The sequence below is a fragment of the Mangifera indica genome, chromosome 7, assembly GCF_011075055.1.
Source record: "Mangifera indica cultivar Alphonso chromosome 7, CATAS_Mindica_2.1, whole genome shotgun sequence".
NCBI lineage: Eukaryota > Viridiplantae > Streptophyta > Magnoliopsida > Sapindales > Anacardiaceae > Mangifera > Mangifera indica.
Genome location: NC_058143.1, coordinates 17824078 through 17842161, shown reverse-complemented (window position 1 = coordinate 17842161; position 18084 = coordinate 17824078). Strand labels below are relative to the sequence as shown.

At 36.8% G+C, this 18084-nt stretch overlaps 4 protein-coding genes and 2 pseudogenes across 5 annotated transcripts; all 6 read left to right on the top strand.

The window, feature by feature from the left end:
* Nucleotides 1-849: 849 nt before the first annotated feature.
* Nucleotides 850-2109, top strand: LOC123221834 (2-hydroxyisoflavanone dehydratase-like). The gene has a single exon (XM_044644753.1). It carries the CDS (start codon nt 984-986, stop codon nt 1956-1958), a length of 975 nt encoding a protein of 324 aa, XP_044500688.1. The 5' UTR covers nt 850-983; the 3' UTR covers nt 1959-2109.
* Nucleotides 2110-6433: 4324 nt separating this feature from the next.
* On the top strand, nt 6434-7956 carry LOC123221714 (2-hydroxyisoflavanone dehydratase-like). Its single transcript, XM_044644615.1, has one exon. It carries the CDS (start codon nt 6665-6667, stop codon nt 7640-7642), a length of 978 nt encoding a protein of 325 aa, XP_044500550.1. The 5' UTR covers nt 6434-6664; the 3' UTR covers nt 7643-7956.
* Nucleotides 7957-8186: 230 nt separating this feature from the next.
* On the top strand, nt 8187-9199 carry LOC123221541 (annotated as a pseudogene).
* Nucleotides 9200-11150: 1951 nt separating this feature from the next.
* On the top strand, nt 11151-11860 carry LOC123221367 (40S ribosomal protein S16-like). The gene has a single exon (XM_044644219.1). It carries the CDS (start codon nt 11190-11192, stop codon nt 11670-11672), a length of 483 nt encoding a protein of 160 aa, XP_044500154.1. The 5' UTR covers nt 11151-11189; the 3' UTR covers nt 11673-11860.
* Nucleotides 11861-12973: 1113 nt separating this feature from the next.
* Nucleotides 12974-13798, top strand: LOC123221540 (annotated as a pseudogene).
* Nucleotides 13799-13904: 106 nt separating this feature from the next.
* On the top strand, nt 13905-18065 carry LOC123221366 (RAN GTPase-activating protein 2-like). 2 transcript variants are annotated; one of them, XM_044644218.1, is made up of 4 exons: nt 13905-14756; nt 14872-15207; nt 15767-15793; nt 15964-18065. In XM_044644218.1, exon 4 carries the CDS (start codon nt 15975-15977, stop codon nt 17634-17636), a length of 1662 nt encoding a protein of 553 aa, XP_044500153.1. In that variant the 5' UTR covers nt 13905-14756; nt 14872-15207; nt 15767-15793; nt 15964-15974; the 3' UTR covers nt 17637-18065. The 2 variants fall into 2 exon arrangements, with proteins under 2 accessions (XP_044500153.1, XP_044500151.1); XM_044644216.1 differs by lacking the exon at nt 15767-15793.
* The last annotated feature ends 19 nt before the right edge of the window (nt 18066-18084 follow it).

Below are 18084 nucleotides of genomic sequence, written 5' to 3'. Positions count from 1 at the left end.
TATATACTTAAAATAAATATATATAATCATATTGATTATATCAAAGATCAAATTAAGTTGTTTATATATATATATATATATATATATATCCACACAACCCATCTTTTTTATTTCTAATGCGCAACTCCCTTGCCCTCTATAAAATTATGATGATAATTTTGCTTAATTAGTTAAATTACAATAAAGGTCGACGAAAGTCTCCAGACTCTCCAAATAATAAACTGTGCTGACAGTTTTCAGGATCATCTTAGCTTTTCCCCTCTAAATAAATTCTAAAATAATGGTTGGATCTTGACATATGAAACATGAATGATTCTTATTTGTATAATTGGACACATGAGCCAGTTTATTATTAGAGAAAAATCTGCGTATAATAAGATTGACACATTAAAACGACACAGCCATTATCATTCTACTTTGAAACATCAACCCTACAACTCAGGTGTCATCATACCCCACCACAAAAGCAGTCAATCATGAAATTAGACCATCTCTTAACAGTTGATGAGGATCACATGTATACATATTAATTGGACTATTTCAACGTGAATGATGGACACAGCTCCATGCTTTTCACAATAATGGTTCATATGGATATACTTGAATCATGAACTAAATTTTAAAAAAAAATCAACTGAAACAAGACGGAATTAATTATATGGAATAAGATAAACTTTATAATTATTAGTTTTATTAAGTCAAGAAAAATTATTTAAATTTATATCTTTTTATACATAGAATCTTTTATTTTACTACTCTAAATACCCCTTGGTGGCTTCCAGGTTTTTGACTTGTATATATTAGTAATGTTGTGGTGCTCCTCTAAGCGTATTCGTCGCTCAATTAGCACCTAATTTTGAAAACAAAATTTGATATTGATAAAGTAATTAAAGTCAACAGAAATTGCAATTTGGGCTGCGGAGATTCATTCCATAAAGCTTGATCGTATATAATTCTTAGTTCATCTTCTTCACACAATCACAATGGGTTCTGTGGCCAAGGAAATTGCTTCAGAGTTGCTTCCTTTTCTCCGGGTCTACAAAGATGGCTCGGTCAAGCGCTTAAATGGCTCCACCAAAGTCCCACCATCTCCTCAAGACCCAGAAACTGGAGTCTCATCGAAAGATGTCATCATTTCTGAAATTCCCCACCTCTCAGCTAGAGTTTATTTGCCAAAGTTAACCCAACCCAACCAAAAACTCCCTGTTTTGGTCTATACTCACGGCGGAGGCTTCTGCTTTGAATCTGCCTTCTCTTCAGTCGAGACGAAGTTAATGAACAGCTTGGTTTCTGAAGCCGAAATAGTTGCAGTTTCAGTAGAGTACAGGCTAGCTCCTGAAAATCCCATCCCTCTTCTTTATGAAGATTGCTGGACTGCCCTGAAATGGGTTGCATCACATTCAGCTGATGACAACGGCGGTATTAAAGAGCCATGGTTGACAGCTTACGGCGACCTTGAACGAGTTTTTATCGGCGGAGATAATGCAGGAGCCAACATTACGCATAACATACTGATGCGAGCAGGCCAAGAGAGCTTGCCCGGCGGTGTAAAGATCGTCGGAGCTTTTCTCACTCACCCATACTTCTGGGGCTCCAAGCCAATTGGGTCAGAGATTGGAGGCTCGGAACGTGAGAAGCTTGTGCCTCATGTGGTTTGGAACTTCTTATATCCAACGGCGCCTGGTGGCATTGATAATCCGATGATAAATTTTGTTGCCCCTGAAGCGCCGAGCTTGGCTCAGCTCGGGTGTCGGCTGTTGCTGGTGAGTGTAGCGGAGCTGGATGTGCTGAGGGATAGAGGTGTTTTATACTATAATGCAGTGAAGGAAAGTGGGTGGAAAGGAGAGGTGGAGCTTGTTGAAATGGAGGGAGAAGACCATGCCTTCCATATTTTGAATCACGAGACAGAAAATGCTAGGAAATTGATCAAACTCTTGGCTTCATTTCTTGTCAAGTAGATTAATTTATCATCATCATCAGTTCAGTCCTTTAAATCTCTGATACAGCTTTTTGTTATATCAGTTCAGCTGATCATTCTCACTTATTAGGATGCATGAAACATAAACAGCTTTTGTTATCTTCAATTGACGACCAGTTCTTGAAGTCCAATTGATCGGTAAGAAGTGAATTAATAAAATCAAATCTTTATTATAATTATATTATTATTTATTAATTTTTTTAACACATAAATAAATTTATTTTAAATTAAATAATAAATAATATAAAAAATATTTAAAAATAATTATATTTAAGAACATTTAAGTAAAATAATTTACTAGTATTTTTTTATTACTTTTAATCAAATACAATAATTATTTATATCTATTAAATTTTATCAAATATAATATTTATTTATATCCAATAATCTATCTTCAAGATAATTTTTTTATTTTGATAATAAAATATTAACTAAATCAAACACTCTCTTATTAATTAACTTGGGGTAATAAAATTTATGACATGAAAATTAGGACTATATCTGAAATCAGAGGGCTTCACTATAAATCATGAAACTTTGAGGAGCTTTTGGAATTACAGCTATTATATAAAGGGAGAAGGACTATTTCCCACCCAACTTTTGATGCGTTCTCAACTTGCCACCAACGGCAGATGAAAATCCAGTTTTCCTACCCGTGACCAAACTGCCGTCCAAATTTTCAGTTAGGGACAGGGGCAAAATCGTCATTTGCTATTTAAAACATTAAAATTTTTAAATTTTACCGTTTCCCCCCTCCAGGTTTTAAAAACTAATAACTAACCCATCCTCAAAGTTTGAAAAGTTTAGATTGCACCCTTGGGGTTTGCTTTCTTCTCCGGCCACCATCGACGGCCGACGCATTCGACCGATCTCCCATCTCCGACTACAAAGGACGACGAAGGACGACGAAGGACGACGCTTCGACGACGACTACAAACGACGACGCTTTGACGAGGGACGCTTCGACGACGACGACGCTTCGTCTGTTCTTCCAGATCTCCGTCTTCGTCTCTTCGTTTGTTCTTCCAGGTCGACGCCCCCCATCTCCGTCTCCGTCTGTTCTTCCAGATCTCCCATCTCCGTCTGTTCTTCCAGATCGACGCCCCCCATCTCCGTCTCTTCGTCGCATCGTGCGACGAAGGGATCTCCGTCTCTTCGTCGCACCGTGCGATGAGGAGAGGAAGATCTCTTCGTCGCACCACCGCCGTCGCACCAGGAGAAGGTGATGACGCCGAAGAAGACGTCCGGAGTTGAAGTTGGAGAATGGGGGTGAAATGCTAGTTTTGAAAGTTATGGGGGGCGGCTGTATTTTGAAAAATATGGAAACCCTAGGTTTGGGGTGAAAATATTAGTTTTTAAAGTTGAGGGGTATTTTGTCATCTACCGTGGGGTGAAAATGTTAGTTTCTAAAACCTAAGGGGGGTGAATGGTAAAACTCTCACATTAATTTTGAGAAATTAAATTGAGGGGTATTTTTGTCATTTCATCTAACAAGGGTAAAATAGACATTTTACCCTTATGCAAACAGAAATCATCCATTTTAACAGCTCACGGGTGGGAAAATTGGATTTTCATCTATCGTGGGTGTCAATTTGAGAATGCATCAAAAGTTGGGTGGGAAATAGTCCTTCTCCCTTATATAAACATAAATTATACCAAAGTAATTGTAATAATTTTTGGTTTGACCGTTGGAGAATAATTATTGTACCCAGACAGAGAGTCAACAAAGAATCTAATTCGCAAATCTTTGAAATTTAATTTTACCCCTGTATCATTATTTTTTTAGGGTGAATAATTTGCTATCCAAACTACTCTGAAGCAGAAATTTTTTGTCATTAAGTTTGAAAAATTCATTTCCCTACCCTTTTTCTTTTTTTTTTGTCAATTTTGTTAGTATAAATCATTACTATTAATTATAATTTTGATAAAAACACTACATTTTTGTTAAATAATTAAGATTCCAAAGCGGATATGGTGAAGTACTTTCATTCGTCAAGTGAATGATAGTGGAACAAATCTAAGAATGCAAACGATAATGAGAATGAGCAAATCTAGTGGAGCAATGGAGGCTGAGCAACGTCGTTAAAAGGCTGGTCATGGATTTGGAAGCTAAAGAGCTTTCTTCAACTATCGGCACATCAAATCAAAGCGATAAGACAATAGAACTCAACAAATTGAATATTTGAAAACATCATTTACATACTATTGTTATTTTTCGTGAAATAATATTATATATACCTACTTTGAAAACATTTATATGTATTATCATATGATTATCTTTATTTTAAAATTATCAAATTATATAATAATATATATTAAATATATATTAAATAGATGGTGTATTTTTGGAAGTGAAGGTGCTTTTAAAGGTGGTAGAATATTTGTTGTTGGTGATTGGGAATTTATTGTGAAATGAAAGCACATTTGTATGCCTGCACAGACGGTGGCATGACGAGATCCAACCAAGGGAGACCTCAGGTAGGTGGTCACAATTGTGAGTGAGGGTGGCACAATAAGAAAAGGAGGTTCTCCAATTGGCAGTAACAATGAAGGAGGGTTGTTTGGATCTGTCTAAAGATAACGATATATAAAAACCTTTTCACTTCTCATTCATTTTAGACGAACGAATATCTTTTTTAAGATTTAATACATATTTGATTACATTTTTTGTGTTTGCTATAAATAATGCTCTCTTTTTTTTTATTTTACTGTTACATCTTCGAAATTTGATTTTTTATTTTTTAACTGTAATGAAGTTTTTCATTATCAATGATGCCAAAAATTTCAAAAATTACCTTAACAAATCTAATCCAGTACATTTTATAATCATGAGTAATGTTGAGATGTAAATAGAGTGGTTATTTTTTGATCAACCTTTCTCAATTAAAAATCCATTTTAATTATTGGCTTTTTTTTTTTTATATATATAAAATAACCTTTTGACCCTTTCAATATTTAATCATCAACTGTTAAAATTGAAGGGCAGGTGAAACAATAAACTTTTCAAATTCGATGTAAAAAAAGTTATTTCAACAAAGTTCGGTTGGTACAAAGTAATTCAATCTGTTTGATTGGGGTTTATTTATGGCTATCGTTGTTAATCTTGATTTGTCTTTACTGTAATTGACACTGTAAATTAATTGAGTGGAGGTTGAAAAGCTAGTCATGAAAAGATGGAGAAAGGGAAAGTATGCAAAGAAATGATTATTATTATTATTAGAGTAAATTAAGTCTGGCTAAAAACTGTTTTTTGTCTTTTAATGTCTTAAGTCACTTTTGATCTATTGATAAATCTTTTTACCATTATCGTTGATCTTGAATGCATCCATTTACTTCTCCATCAAGTAATTCAAAATAAGTTTTGATCTACTTCTTATTCATCTAAAAACATTTTTATTAACATTAATTTGATTTAGTCTTACTTTTGTACCATAGACCTAAAATGATCAACCCAACACAAAATATAGACTCAACTCAACCCTATTGTACACATAAAAAGAGAAAACCAACTTATCTCTTCTACAAAGCCCCGTTTATGGTATCATTACACATTATTACCATTTCTCTTCACCGTCTTCACTACCATTAATTCCTTTGTCGCCTCACCGACCACCATAACCTTCATCAGATCTCACCTCCCTCCTTTTGTAGGTACAAGAGTATTACATAATATTATCCAACAATTATTACCAAATCACACCCAAAAGACAATACAACATGTTGACCTGTTGAGTGAAAGCTCTTCCACTTGAAACTCTCAAACCATCATGGCTACAAGTTGTCTTAGTTCAACTAATCAGTCTCATAGTCAAACAGACTTACACTATTATACTCACAATTAAGATTTTATTTTGAGCCTATCTACCTTATCACATTTCAAGAAAATTGACTTTTCTTTTTTTTTCGTGAGATATAAGGGGTTGCCGCCCTTCTTTTATTTTATTTTTCAAATTTTAAAAAAATAAAAATAATAATTTTACTTTTTTACTATTAATTTTCTATCACAATCAAATTATATGTATTTATTTTAGATATAAAAATAAAAATATATTTATATATATCATTATATGATTAAATAATTTTAAATTAAAAATAAAATAATATTTAATTATATAATAATATATATTAATTTATATATTAAAAATAAATAGATATAATATTGCTGTTTCTACCGACAAAGTGTGATTTACGTGATAGGGGTGGAACATGTTTTTGGGTCAAACCTGGGTGGAAAAATGTGATTCACTCTAATTATTATAAGCTTCTCTAATATTGAACGGAAAGAGAGCCAATAAAATGGTGCTGACCATTGGCTATCATATTGACTTTGAAAATTTAGAAAAACTACAGATTGTCGGTCCTATCCACTTCCAGGGGATATAAATTATAAATGCAATAAATATTATTCCTTTCATTATCATAGAATTTTTTATTTCGAATCCAACAGCCCCTAGTCACCCGCCTGAAGCATAAATGCCGAAGACGCAGTGCAGTTTCCTGGTTGACGGTGAAAATAAGCTTCCAAAAAGCCATAGAAATTGTAATTTCATTGATGTTGCGCCATTGATGTAACGAATGCCAAACTCACTATAAAATTGAAGTAGACGAAGACATAATAATTCTCATAATTCTCCTCTCATAATCCTTGACATCACACATTATTTTTCATCTCTTTACAGTTTACAAATGGGTTCTGTGGTCAAGGAGGTTGCTTCAGAGCTTCTTCCTTTTCTTCGGGTTTACAAGGATGGCTCGGTTGAGCGGCTAAGTGGCTCTCCGATTGTTCCATCGTCACCTGAAGACTCAGTAACTGAGGTCTCATTCAAAGACATCACCATTTCTGAGAACCCCCGTATCTCAGCTAGAGTTTACCTTCCAAAATTAACCCAACCTGATAAAAAACTCCCCGTTTTGGTCTATAATCATGGCGGTGGCTTCTGCTTTGAATCCGCTTTCTCTTTAGTCGAGACGAAGTTAATGAACAGCTTGGTTTCTGAAGCTAAAATTGTTGCGGTTTCAGTAGAGTACAGACTAGCTCCTGAAGTTTCTATTCCTGTTGTTTATGAAGATTGCTGGACAGCGCTGAAATGGGTTGCATCACACTCGGCTGATAATAATGGCAACAACAAAGAGCCGTGGCTACAAACTTATGGAGATTTCGATCGAGTTTTCATCGGCGGAGATAGTGCAGGAGCCAACATTGTGCATAATATACTCATTCGTGCTGGCCAGGAAAGTCTGCCTGGCGGTGTAAAGATTTTCGGAGCTTTTCTTACTCACCCATACTTCTGGGGTTCAAAGCCAATTGGGTCAGAGATTGGGGGTCCAGAACGTGAGAAGCTTGCGCCTCATGCGGTTTGGAACTATTTATATCCAATGGCGCCCGGTGGCGTTGACAATCCGATGATAAATATTGTTGCCCCGGAAGCGCCAAGCTTGGCTCAACTTGGGTGTCGTCGGTTGCTGGTGAGTGTGGCGGAACTGGATGTGCTGAGGGATAGAGGTGTTTTATACCATAATGCTGTGAAGGAAAGTGGGTGGAAAGGAGAGGTGGAGCTTGTTGAAGTTGTGGGAGAAGACCATGCCTTCCATATCTTGAAATACGAGACTGAAAATGCTACGAAATTGATCAGACTCTTGGCTTCGTTTCTTCTGAAGCTGTAGAATCTATGCATCATGTCAACGAAAATAGAATAAAGAGAGGTTTAGAGTTCATGAAATACCACATATCGATCTTCTTCTCTTTCATAAAATTTACTCCTGGTGTCTAAGCTTTCAGAACAGAAATAATTCAAGTCGTCTGATTTGTAATACAGTCTAATTTCTTTCTTATTTTCGTTTTTGGCATATTTTCCATCTTTCCACATAAAAGTTCAGGTTAATGAAAATATCGAATAAGCAAATCCGGCGTTCTGCAGTCATGCTGGCAGTAGCTACATTTCCAGGAAATTCATTTATGAGAATTTTAAGCTTATGCATGTTATCCCTTGGAAATCTAATCTGGTCAGAGATTACGACTTCGATTATTTCCAGTCTTGACTATATATTTTTATAATTTATATCCGATCGGAGAGTCTCTCGATTATTCATAAAGACCTGAAATCAAAAAAATTATTATGTAAATTACGTAAGACTACGAGAGGAATTACAAGGAGCCAGACGGAGTGGTGAGAAGGCTTGTTTGCAACTGGTGACATACCTGTTAAAGATGAAACTGTCAATTTTCCGAGTTGAAATTTCATCTTCATCGTCGTTTTGAGTGACAAGATTTAAAAGGGTTAATATAGTAATTTAATATACGTTTTTATATATGTTAAGGTATTTTTTGTTGAATAAAATTTCAAATAAGGCTGCTTGCGTAGCTCTAGTCAATTCTCACTGCGATTTCTTCTGCTTATTTCCTTCGTTACTACACACATGCACATCAACTCTTCAAGTAATTTCCAAGACTTCCACATTCAGAGAAGTTGCCAAGGAGCTTCTTCCACTGGTCAGAGTCTACAAAGATGGCTCCATAGAGCGTCTATCACTTGACCAAGATCCCGAAACCGGAGTCTCATCAAAGGACATAACCATTTCCCATAATACTGCCAAATCAGCTCGCCTTTACCATCCGAAGCTCACCCAAACCCAGCAAAAATTGCCCATCTTGGCCTACTTCCATGGCGGTGGCTTTTGCATCGATTCCGCCTTTTCATTCCTTCAACACAGATACCTCAACACTCTGGTCTCTCAATCTCAAGTGGTTGCAGTCGCAATAGAATACAGGCTAGCCCCAGAACACCCTCTTCCTGCCGCGTGTCAAGTTTGCTGGGCAGCTCTTCAATGGGTCACATCCCATAAAATCGCTGAGGATACTAACAAAAAGCCGTGGTTATTGAAACATGGCGATTTTGATTGAGTCTTGACTGTTGGTGACAGCGCCGGCGGCAATATAGGGCATAACATAGTAATGCAGGTTGGTGTTGAGAGTTTGCAAAATGATGTCAAGATTTCAGGAGCTATTCTTTCACATCCATATCTTTGGGGCTCAAGGCCGATTAAATCCACAACCTCTACCGAAAAATTACACAGAGCTTCCATCAAAATACACATAACTCTGAGTTAATTGGTAATATCAAGCACCCCTGCATAATGTTTGAAACCCAGCTGAAAAATTATGGTTGGCAATAGAAGTTACACTTAGAAAACATATGATGAAAGTCCAACTTAACTTAAAATTTTGGGGTTCAATAATTTCTAACATCTGAACTGATCCTGGTTTTGACTTACGATGCTTCAAGTATTTCCACAGCTTCCACTTTGCCTGGCTCATCTTTCTCCTTTGCCGCATTAGCCTAAAAACACAATATGTAGCTCGAACAAAGCTCATCAGTCGATTAAGCCATTAAAATGAAGTACCAAATATCAGCATAATTTGCATAAAGCATTTTCTTTCTCTAGCTCAGTATTTTCCAAGAACCAAACAGGCAATAAAAGTAACTATGGTTCAAACAGAAGGCATCAAACATTTATATGCTTTAGCTCACACCTGCCCAAGAAACAAACAGAAAATAATACAGTTAAAAAAAAAAAAAAAGACAAAACCAGATCCACATACAGTGGAATCCTCTTGATTGCAAGACTCAAGCTTTTCTTCTCCATCTTGTTTCTTCTCGTGAGAGCCTCAGCTTATATCATAGCTTTAAGGTTGTTAAAGCCACTCAAATCAGAAATAATTCTATACCCATCTTCACAAAATACACTGTTTCTTAGTATAATATGGTTTGAGAGTTTTTTTTATGTCAAATTAAAGAAAAAGTTTGAAAAATTTTCAAATCAAACTAAAAGAAAAGTTAAAAACTTTTTCAACTCTAATTAAACTATTTTGTATTTTAAATTAAACATTAAAAAATATTTTGATAGAGTTTAAATTACAATTTATATTTACTAAAACCATCTATTTTTAAATATATATTGTTTAATAAAATTAATTAAAATATAATTTTTAAAAATATAATATAAATATGTAAAATAAATGTATAATATATAAAAAATGAAAAAAATTATATATTTAATTATTTATTAAAAAATTATCTTAAACATAGTTATATCTTTTTAAAAAATTAAATTTGATTTAATTTAAAAATGACTCAAATTGTAATTTATATTAAAAATTATTTTTTTAATTTATCAATTTAAACCATATTATTTTAAAGGCCAAACGACTATTTCCCACCGAAGGTTTAGCGTTTTGTCAAAAGTCTCCCCTTTAACTATGGAAACACCAAACACTCACTCATGACCGGTTAGATTTAACCAAACCCTAACGGTGGTAGGGGTAAAATCATCATTTTTGCTATAATATTAAAAATAAACTAAAATAGAATCTAATTTTACCCCCCTAAACTTTAAAAACTGAAATTTTCCCCCGCCTAAGTTTTAAAAAATGGCAGTTTCACCCTAGGATTTGGTTTTGAAATCTCCGGCGACCTCTCCGGCTCCGTTGCCGACGATCGCTCCCTCCCGAAGCAACCTCTCCTTCCGGCGATCTCTTTCCTCCCATTTGGAGGTCCGATCGGCGTCCGAAGACGCCTTGGGAGACGAAGAACTTCGTCAGGAAGACAAGTTCTTCGTCTTCCCAGAGGTCTTCTTCTGGGAAGACGAAGTTCTTCGTCTCCCACGACGTCTCCAGGCGTCGATCGGACCTCCAAATGGGAGGAAAGAGATCGTCGGAAGGAGAGGTTGCTTCGGGAGGGAGCGACCGTCGGAAACGGAGCCGGAGAGGTTGCCGGAGATTTCAAAACCAAACCCTAGGGTGAAATTGCCATTTTTTAAAACTTAGGCGGGGGAAAATTTTAGTTTTTAAAGTTTAGGGGGGCAAAAGGAGATAAAATTTTCAGGCGTTAGGGTTTGGTTAAATCTAACCGGTCATGAGTGGGTATTTGATATTTCCATAATTAAAGGGAGGACTTTTGAGAAAATATCAAACCTTTTGTGGGAAATAGTCGTTTGGCCTATTTTAAAACTAAATAAATTTAGTGATAAATTTTAGAAGATTCTGTTCCATCCTGCGGTTTGAACACCCCAAACGTCATCGCTCCAACAGCAACAACAATGATAATACCTAAACGTACAGAAATCAATCACAGCCGTCCATCTGAAAACCCATTTTCACCCGTCCTATATCATGCTCTGGTCGTCTACTTAAAACCCCTACTTTTAGGGTTTCATGCCACCACCAGAGCACACTGGCACTCCACCAAACATGGCTGCGTCAGCTCCTACCCAAGTCGAATCTGTACAATGTTTCGGCCGCAAGAAGACGGCCGTCGCCGTGACCTACTGCAAGCGCGGGCGCGGCTTGATCAAGATTAACGGCTGCCCTATCGAGTTGGTGGAGCCGGAGATCCTTCGTTTCAAGGCTTACGAACCGATCCTCTTACTTGGACGACACCGCTTCGCTGGAGTTGACATGCGTATCCGAGTGAAAGGCGGAGGGCACACATCTCAGATCTACGCCATCCGACAGAGCATCGCAAAGGCACTGGTCGCGTTTTATCAGAAGTTCGTAGACGAGCAGAGCAAGAAGGAGATTAAGGACATTCTAGTTAGGTACGATAGGACTTTGCTTGTTGCTGATCCGAGGCGCTGTGAACCTAAGAAGTTTGGAGGACGTGGTGCCAGAGCTAGGTTCCAGAAATCTTACCGTTGAAGAGGATACACAAGAACGAGAGGTTTATGTTGCTTCTTTTTTGTTTTACTTTAAAGAATTAGCATGTCTAAGCTTATTGAGATTTTAACGTTTATTTTTCTTAAGGTTCTTTCAAGTATGTTTCATGCTTTTGAGGTTTTCTTATGGATTTCATGTTCGATTTTTAGTTAAGAAGTTAGTTTTGATCATTATTGTTGCCTGCTTAGTGTTGGAATTAACAATACTATTATAACTATGCACTAGTTTGTATTTGGGAATTATTTTTCATGTTTTTAAAAGCAAATTTTGTTCTTAAATGACTCCAATGTTCAAATGCAAGGTGGCAAGATTTAGTGGCTTGTTAGTAACGGTTTGACACTTTGCCATTTGGTCTTTGTGGTAGTATAACTCAATTTTGGCTAAGTGGAAGGATTTGAGGTATTTTGCTCGATTATAGTTGTCTAGAATTTTGTGGTTACCTTAGGTACACCTGAATGGAGGTAATGGATTTTGAGTTCATGAAATAATTTCTCCTTGTAGCTCATTTGATTTCGTTGCAAATGCCAGAGTATAGTTTGGGTACTGGCTTGTGGTATGTGTATATCAACACAGTACAAGGGGTTGAAATCCTGGCTGTACTTATTTCAGCCTTTTATCTTGGTTAAAGTCTGTCTTACCGGCTGAGTCGTGGTTGTTTGGTTGTGGATATCATTGTTGAGGTACGAGTTCACTTTATTTCTGGCTAAATTTGAGTAGGTGCACAAGAGTTTTATCCTTTTTCTTGATTCCGGAAGTGCTCTATTTTATAGATGTTTTTGAGTCAGTCTTAAGGTGCCTATGATCATACAAAGTTGATTATATCAGAGTTTACAAATGTTTGGTTTCAGATTATAATCTTTCTTTTCCAATTGGAAGCTTAGTGTGAGCTTAAATTTCTAGGAAGTCAAAGCCAATTTGTAAGGTTTCAGGGTCTTATGTATTTGCAACAAGTTTAGTGTAAGCTTTTCATACTACAAGGTTTAAATGTCTTGTGTATTTTCTTCAAGTTTTCAATGCAAGTATAGTGTGAGCTTTACATATTACGTTATAATATTTTTGTAATACTTTCTTATTAGTTACAATACTGTGAATGTAGGCATTCTAATCATCAGGTTGAACCATGTAAAAATTCATATCTCATTTACTCTCTTATCTCTACTTATCTTCTCACACATTGTAGCAACTCAAGTCTTCTTAGATTGTAATCAATGTTACTGTATCCTAACTTAGGTATCACTCTAAATTGTGTATGTCAATTGCATCAACATATTAAAGGACAATGATCCTTTATTGAGTCAGAGGAGATCTTAAAGCCGTCGAAGGACCCTGGAAATTCTTATAAAAGGATATGCTTTAGCAATAGAAAGTTTGGTTTAGGAGCAGCCAAAGTTCCTCAGCCCATCTTGGTTTTCCTCAAGGGTTAGTTGATGTCAGTTGACCTCACAGATTTTATTGCAGGAAGACCAGAAGCAGAGGTTCTTGAAGTAGTACATATATATTCTTAGTTGCCATGGAAGGTAACAATTTGAAGTCTCTGAACCTATCAATAATGTCTTGGGTGAGAAGGGAGTCAGGGCTTTGGGGGTCCTCTCGAAATCCGAGAGTTCCCAAGAGGGGCTATATTTAATGAATGATGATATATCTGAAAAAGTTTCACGTGCAGTTTGTAAATCGATTCTCTGCACAGAGAAGCTTAAGGTCCTTCAGCTACCATTCTCCCTTGTCAGAGGATTTTCGGTGCTCCTCTTTTTGGATGGGGTCAGGACCCAGGAGGAGGAATTGCATTGTCAGAAGGACATGAGCACTGTACCCGCTTGAAGAAGCTTGACCTGTCTATAACATGTTTGGTAATGGTGAAATACAACTAAAGTTACCAAAATCAAGAAAATATATCAAATTAGTAAAAAAAAAAAGAAGATTTGTTCAGAAATGTACTTGAATTTGTGGTAGCCTAAAATCACATAGTTGATCTTAATATGTAACATGAGCACTGTACTCAATAATGATGCAAAATAGAAGCAAGGGTTTAGATTAAGATTTCAACCTATTTATAATCTATTTATTATATTTTATATTAGTTTATTTTAAATAATAAAATATGTTGGATATGTTCTCTATACATTATGAAACTTATACTAAAATAATATTCTTTCCAGCCATGCATGTCTTATCGAGGTTTATATGAGCCATCTGACCTTGGAAGTTGGGGGTACAATTGCTATAGCCTATGCTTTCGCAATGTTTGTTTGTATAGTAGTGAAGCATCAACTAACCAAGTTAAACTTGGCTGAAAGTGCACTTTTGGATGAAGTTGCTGTCTGCATTGGTCAGGCCTTGGAAGAGGGGCATGACCAACTGAAAGGAAGTTGATATGAGCTTCAACTTAATAAGAAAGGGATGGAGCTTGACTCTTGGCACAGATGGTAATTAAAGAACCTGGATTTAAGCTGCTGAACATTAACTATAATATATATCATATCTGATGAAGAGACATTGATGAGAGAAAGAAATATTTAAGAAATCTCCTGAGTTGCTCGCACTGGTCCTGGAGTTTGGGTGACAGTAGCAATGCGAGCTTGCACTGAGAGATTTGTCTTCTAGAGCGAGTAAAAGACAGCTTTGCAGATGTATTATTGAGAAAGGTGGTCCATCACCCATAACCATGCAAATATGTACGACAAATGCCACCAAATCTCTGCACTGGTTGGTCCATATTAAAAAGAAAAATTATTGCAGTGAAAGGGGAAGTGATTGCCAATTTTATCGGTTATGTTCACGAACTTGAAATCAAATGTTCAATCAAATGATGGAATTAGTGCCCATGACTTTTTTGTCTGCATGCATGTGTGTGTTAAGTCTTTTCTATAATGATATTGCATTTTGAAATTCGGATGGATGGGCCGCCTCCCAACACTCCTTTATTGGCTGCTGGATTTTGGACGAGGATGGCAGAATCATCGTATTCCAAATTTGAACTCCCCTTCCTTGTAGTAAGAGAGTAGCTCTCTTAGGAAGAGGGAAGATCGAGTTAAAAATCAAGGAAGAGAGAGAGAAAGAAAGAATAAAGTAGGTATTATTATTTATATTTGAAATAATTTATTAATCTATATTTTTTAAGTGCTTGTTAAATTACTTTCCTGCCCTTAAATGCTTAAGTTTAACTAATGGAATTGGATGACAGGTAGAAAAATGGACTTTTAAAACCTCACAGTAGACAATTCAGTTCATCAAAGTTTGGGTGGGACATAGTGATTGGGCCATGGAAGAGTAGATAAACTCCCAACGTGGCAAACAGAATGCCAAACTGGAACATAATTACTAGCCTTTCCAAACAGCCTAGCGTCGGTTTAATGACAAAATCGGTAAATTCGAAAACCAAACATTTTGCTCTCAGCACTCCCTCAGTTCAGTGCCCTTTTCCCTTCCCTCCATATATTTTTCTTTCTACATTCCCTCTGAATCAACAGAACGTAGAAGAGATTCAGATTTTGAGGGTCAAATAGAGAGTAAAAACAAGGTATGCTCTTTTCTTTTTTTCATTTTACATTTGCAATGTTTTTGAACTTGTTTAAACGCAATAACACTTTTGAGTATGCTAAATGATTCATTTTGCTTCAGATCTGTTTATTCATAGGTGAAAGTTTGAATCTTTTCGTGATTTTAGTTTTTCTCTTGGCTATTTATTTTCTCATTTCCTAATATGCCTTCTTTTCAGAAACATTTTAGATTTTATGTTACTCTGTTGTATTTGTACTGCATTTGCGCGTCAATAATTGTTATTAAAGATTTGTTTTACGTCAGCCCATTAGGTAAAAAGAAATTTATTTTAGCGATATGTTGTATGAACGTCTTAGTTTGAGAGGTGGGAAGATTTGAGTGATATAAAAAGAAAACTGAATGAAAGTGTGTGGAGACGGGAAGTTCTTTACGAAGAACAAAATAATTGGAAGGGCACAATTTGTTATTTACTTTCACTTTTGTTTCTGTCTAGGTGTATCTCTTTCGGTTTTTTCAAGATTTTAAGTTGTTGTGTACGCTAACAATTAAATGCTTATCTCATTATTTGCATGAATTAGGTTGGTTCTCCAGTCAGTGATAAACAGGTCTTTCACACAACTTGAGATACCCTCATGGTTTAAATTGACAATGTCCTCAAGGAAGATTCCATGTTTCCTTATTGCTTACTATAATTTTGCTTGCTAGTTTGACATTGTAATTTCATTTCAGCATTTATTTGTTGAGGCTGTTAAGATTTTTCTGGCACTTTCTGTAGGTTGTTCTGCAATGGATGCCTCAACAGAGAATTCACAACGCCGTCCTTTCTCGATCAAACTATGGCCTCCAAGCCAAAAGACACGCCAAATGCTTGTGGAACGTATGATGAACAATCTCACATCGAAATCCATTTTCACCCAGAGATATGGTGTTTTGACCCGAGGGGAGGCTGAAGAAAATGCAAAAAAGATTGAGGATACAGCTTTCACTACTTCAAATCAGCACTATGAGAAAGAGCCTGATGGTGATGGAAGTTCTGCAGTCCAGCTTTATGCAAAGGAATGCAGTAAGCTCTTGCTGGAAGTTCTTAAGAGAGGCGCTGCAACTAGGGAGGAAAGAGGTGTTTTAGCATCAGAGGAAACCAGGGATGACAAGCAGGAGCTGGCATCTGAGAAAGTCAGCGCAGCTCATGAAACCTTGTTTGACATATCTAAAGGAAAGCGAGCCTTTATTGAGGCAGAGGAGTCTGAGGAGATCTTAAGTCCATTAAAGGAGCCTGGAAATTCTTATACTAAGATCTGCTTTAGCAATAGAAGCTTTGGTTTAGGAGCAGCCAAAGTTGCTGAGCCCATTTTGTTTTCCCTCAAGGGTCAGTTGAAGGAAGTTGACCTCTCAGATTTTATTGCAGGAAGACCAGAAGCAGAAGCTCTTCAAGTTATGAGTATATTCGCAGCTTCCCTGGAAGGTAGCATTTTGAAGTCTCTAAACCTTTCGAATAATGCCTTGGGTGAGAAGGGTGTCAGGGCTTTTGGAGCCCTACTGAAATCACAAAGTTCCCTGGAGGAGATCTACTTAATGAATGATGGTATCTCTGAAGAAGCTGCACGTGCAGTTTGTGAATTGATTCCCTCCACAGAGAAGCTTAAGGTCCTTCAGTTTCATAACAACATGACAGGTGATGAAGGGGCCCTTGCTATCTCTGAGGTCGTTAAGCATTCTCCCTTGTTAGAGGATTTTCGCTGTTCCTCAACTAGGATAGGCTCCGAAGGCGGAATTGCACTGTCAGAAGCACTTGAGAGTTGTACCCAATTGAAGAAACTTGACCTGCGTGATAACATGTTTGGAGTGGATGCTGGAGTTGCTCTAAGTAAAGCTCTATCTAGGCATGCGAATCTCACTGAGGTTTATCTGAGCTATCTGAACTTGGAAGATGAGGGTACAATTGCTATAGTCAATGCCCTCAAGGAATCTGCTCCGATGCTTGAAGTCCTGGAGCTGGCTGGGAATGATGTTACTGCTGAAGCTGCTCCTTTTATATCTGCTTGTATAGCAGTGAAGCAGCATCTTGTCAAGTTAAGTTTGGCTGAAAATGAACTTAAAGATGAAGGTGCTGTCCACATTAGCAAGGCCTTAGAAGAGGGGCATGGCCAGCTGAAGGAAGTTGATGTGAGTGCCAACTATATAAGACGGGCTGGAGCTTGCCTCTTGGCACAGGTGGTCATTAAAAAACCAGAATTTAAGCTTCTAAACATTAATTCAAATATCATCTCTGAAGAAGGCATTGATGAAGTGACAGAAATATTCAAGAAATCACCTGGTTTGCTTGGACCCTTGGATGAGAATGACCCTGAAGGAGGTGATGGTGGCGAAGAATCTGGAGAGGGTGAAGGTAACGAGGATGAGTTGGAATCAAAGCTGAAGAAGCTTGAAGTTGGCGATCAAGATGATTAAAGATTCTCCTATTTTAGGTGTTGTAATGTAGAATTGCTGCACTTGTAACTTTTGGGACCTCAACAATAGTGGTAGAACATTGACAGCATTTTGAATTAACTTTTCTGTTAATTCCCCATGCATTGGCTGAGCAGGGTAGTGGCTGTTAGTTTGGTGGAGGCTAGAGTATGTAGTCTGTACTCTGTAGCAGTAGCAAAGTAATACGGGAGTCTTCGGCAGATTTTTCTTCAGGAACCTCTAGATTTTCAGTCATTCAACGTATTAGCATTTCTAAACAGATTCACTCTGATATTGCTAATGATGCAATGTAGAAATATCCAGTGCTTGAGGTGCGCTGAAATATTATGTTCTGTGGCTAAAATGATTATCGCTTGGACATAATGTGGAAATCAATCTTTTGTCCGACTAAAATTCTATTTGAGAATCCTATCCAAGCTTGGGCATTTAC

Excerpts from the sequence above, each read along its gene's own strand:
- LOC123221367 (XM_044644219.1), top strand. The coding sequence starts at position 11,190 with ATGCCACCACCAGAGCACACTGGCACTCCACCAAACATGGCTGCGTCA.
- LOC123221366 (XM_044644216.1), top strand. The coding sequence starts at position 15,975 with ATGGATGCCTCAACAGAGAATTCACAACGCCGTCCTTTCTCGATCAAA.
- LOC123221834 (XM_044644753.1), top strand. The coding sequence starts at position 984 with ATGGGTTCTGTGGCCAAGGAAATTGCTTCAGAGTTGCTTCCTTTTCTC.
- LOC123221714 (XM_044644615.1), top strand. The coding sequence starts at position 6,665 with ATGGGTTCTGTGGTCAAGGAGGTTGCTTCAGAGCTTCTTCCTTTTCTT.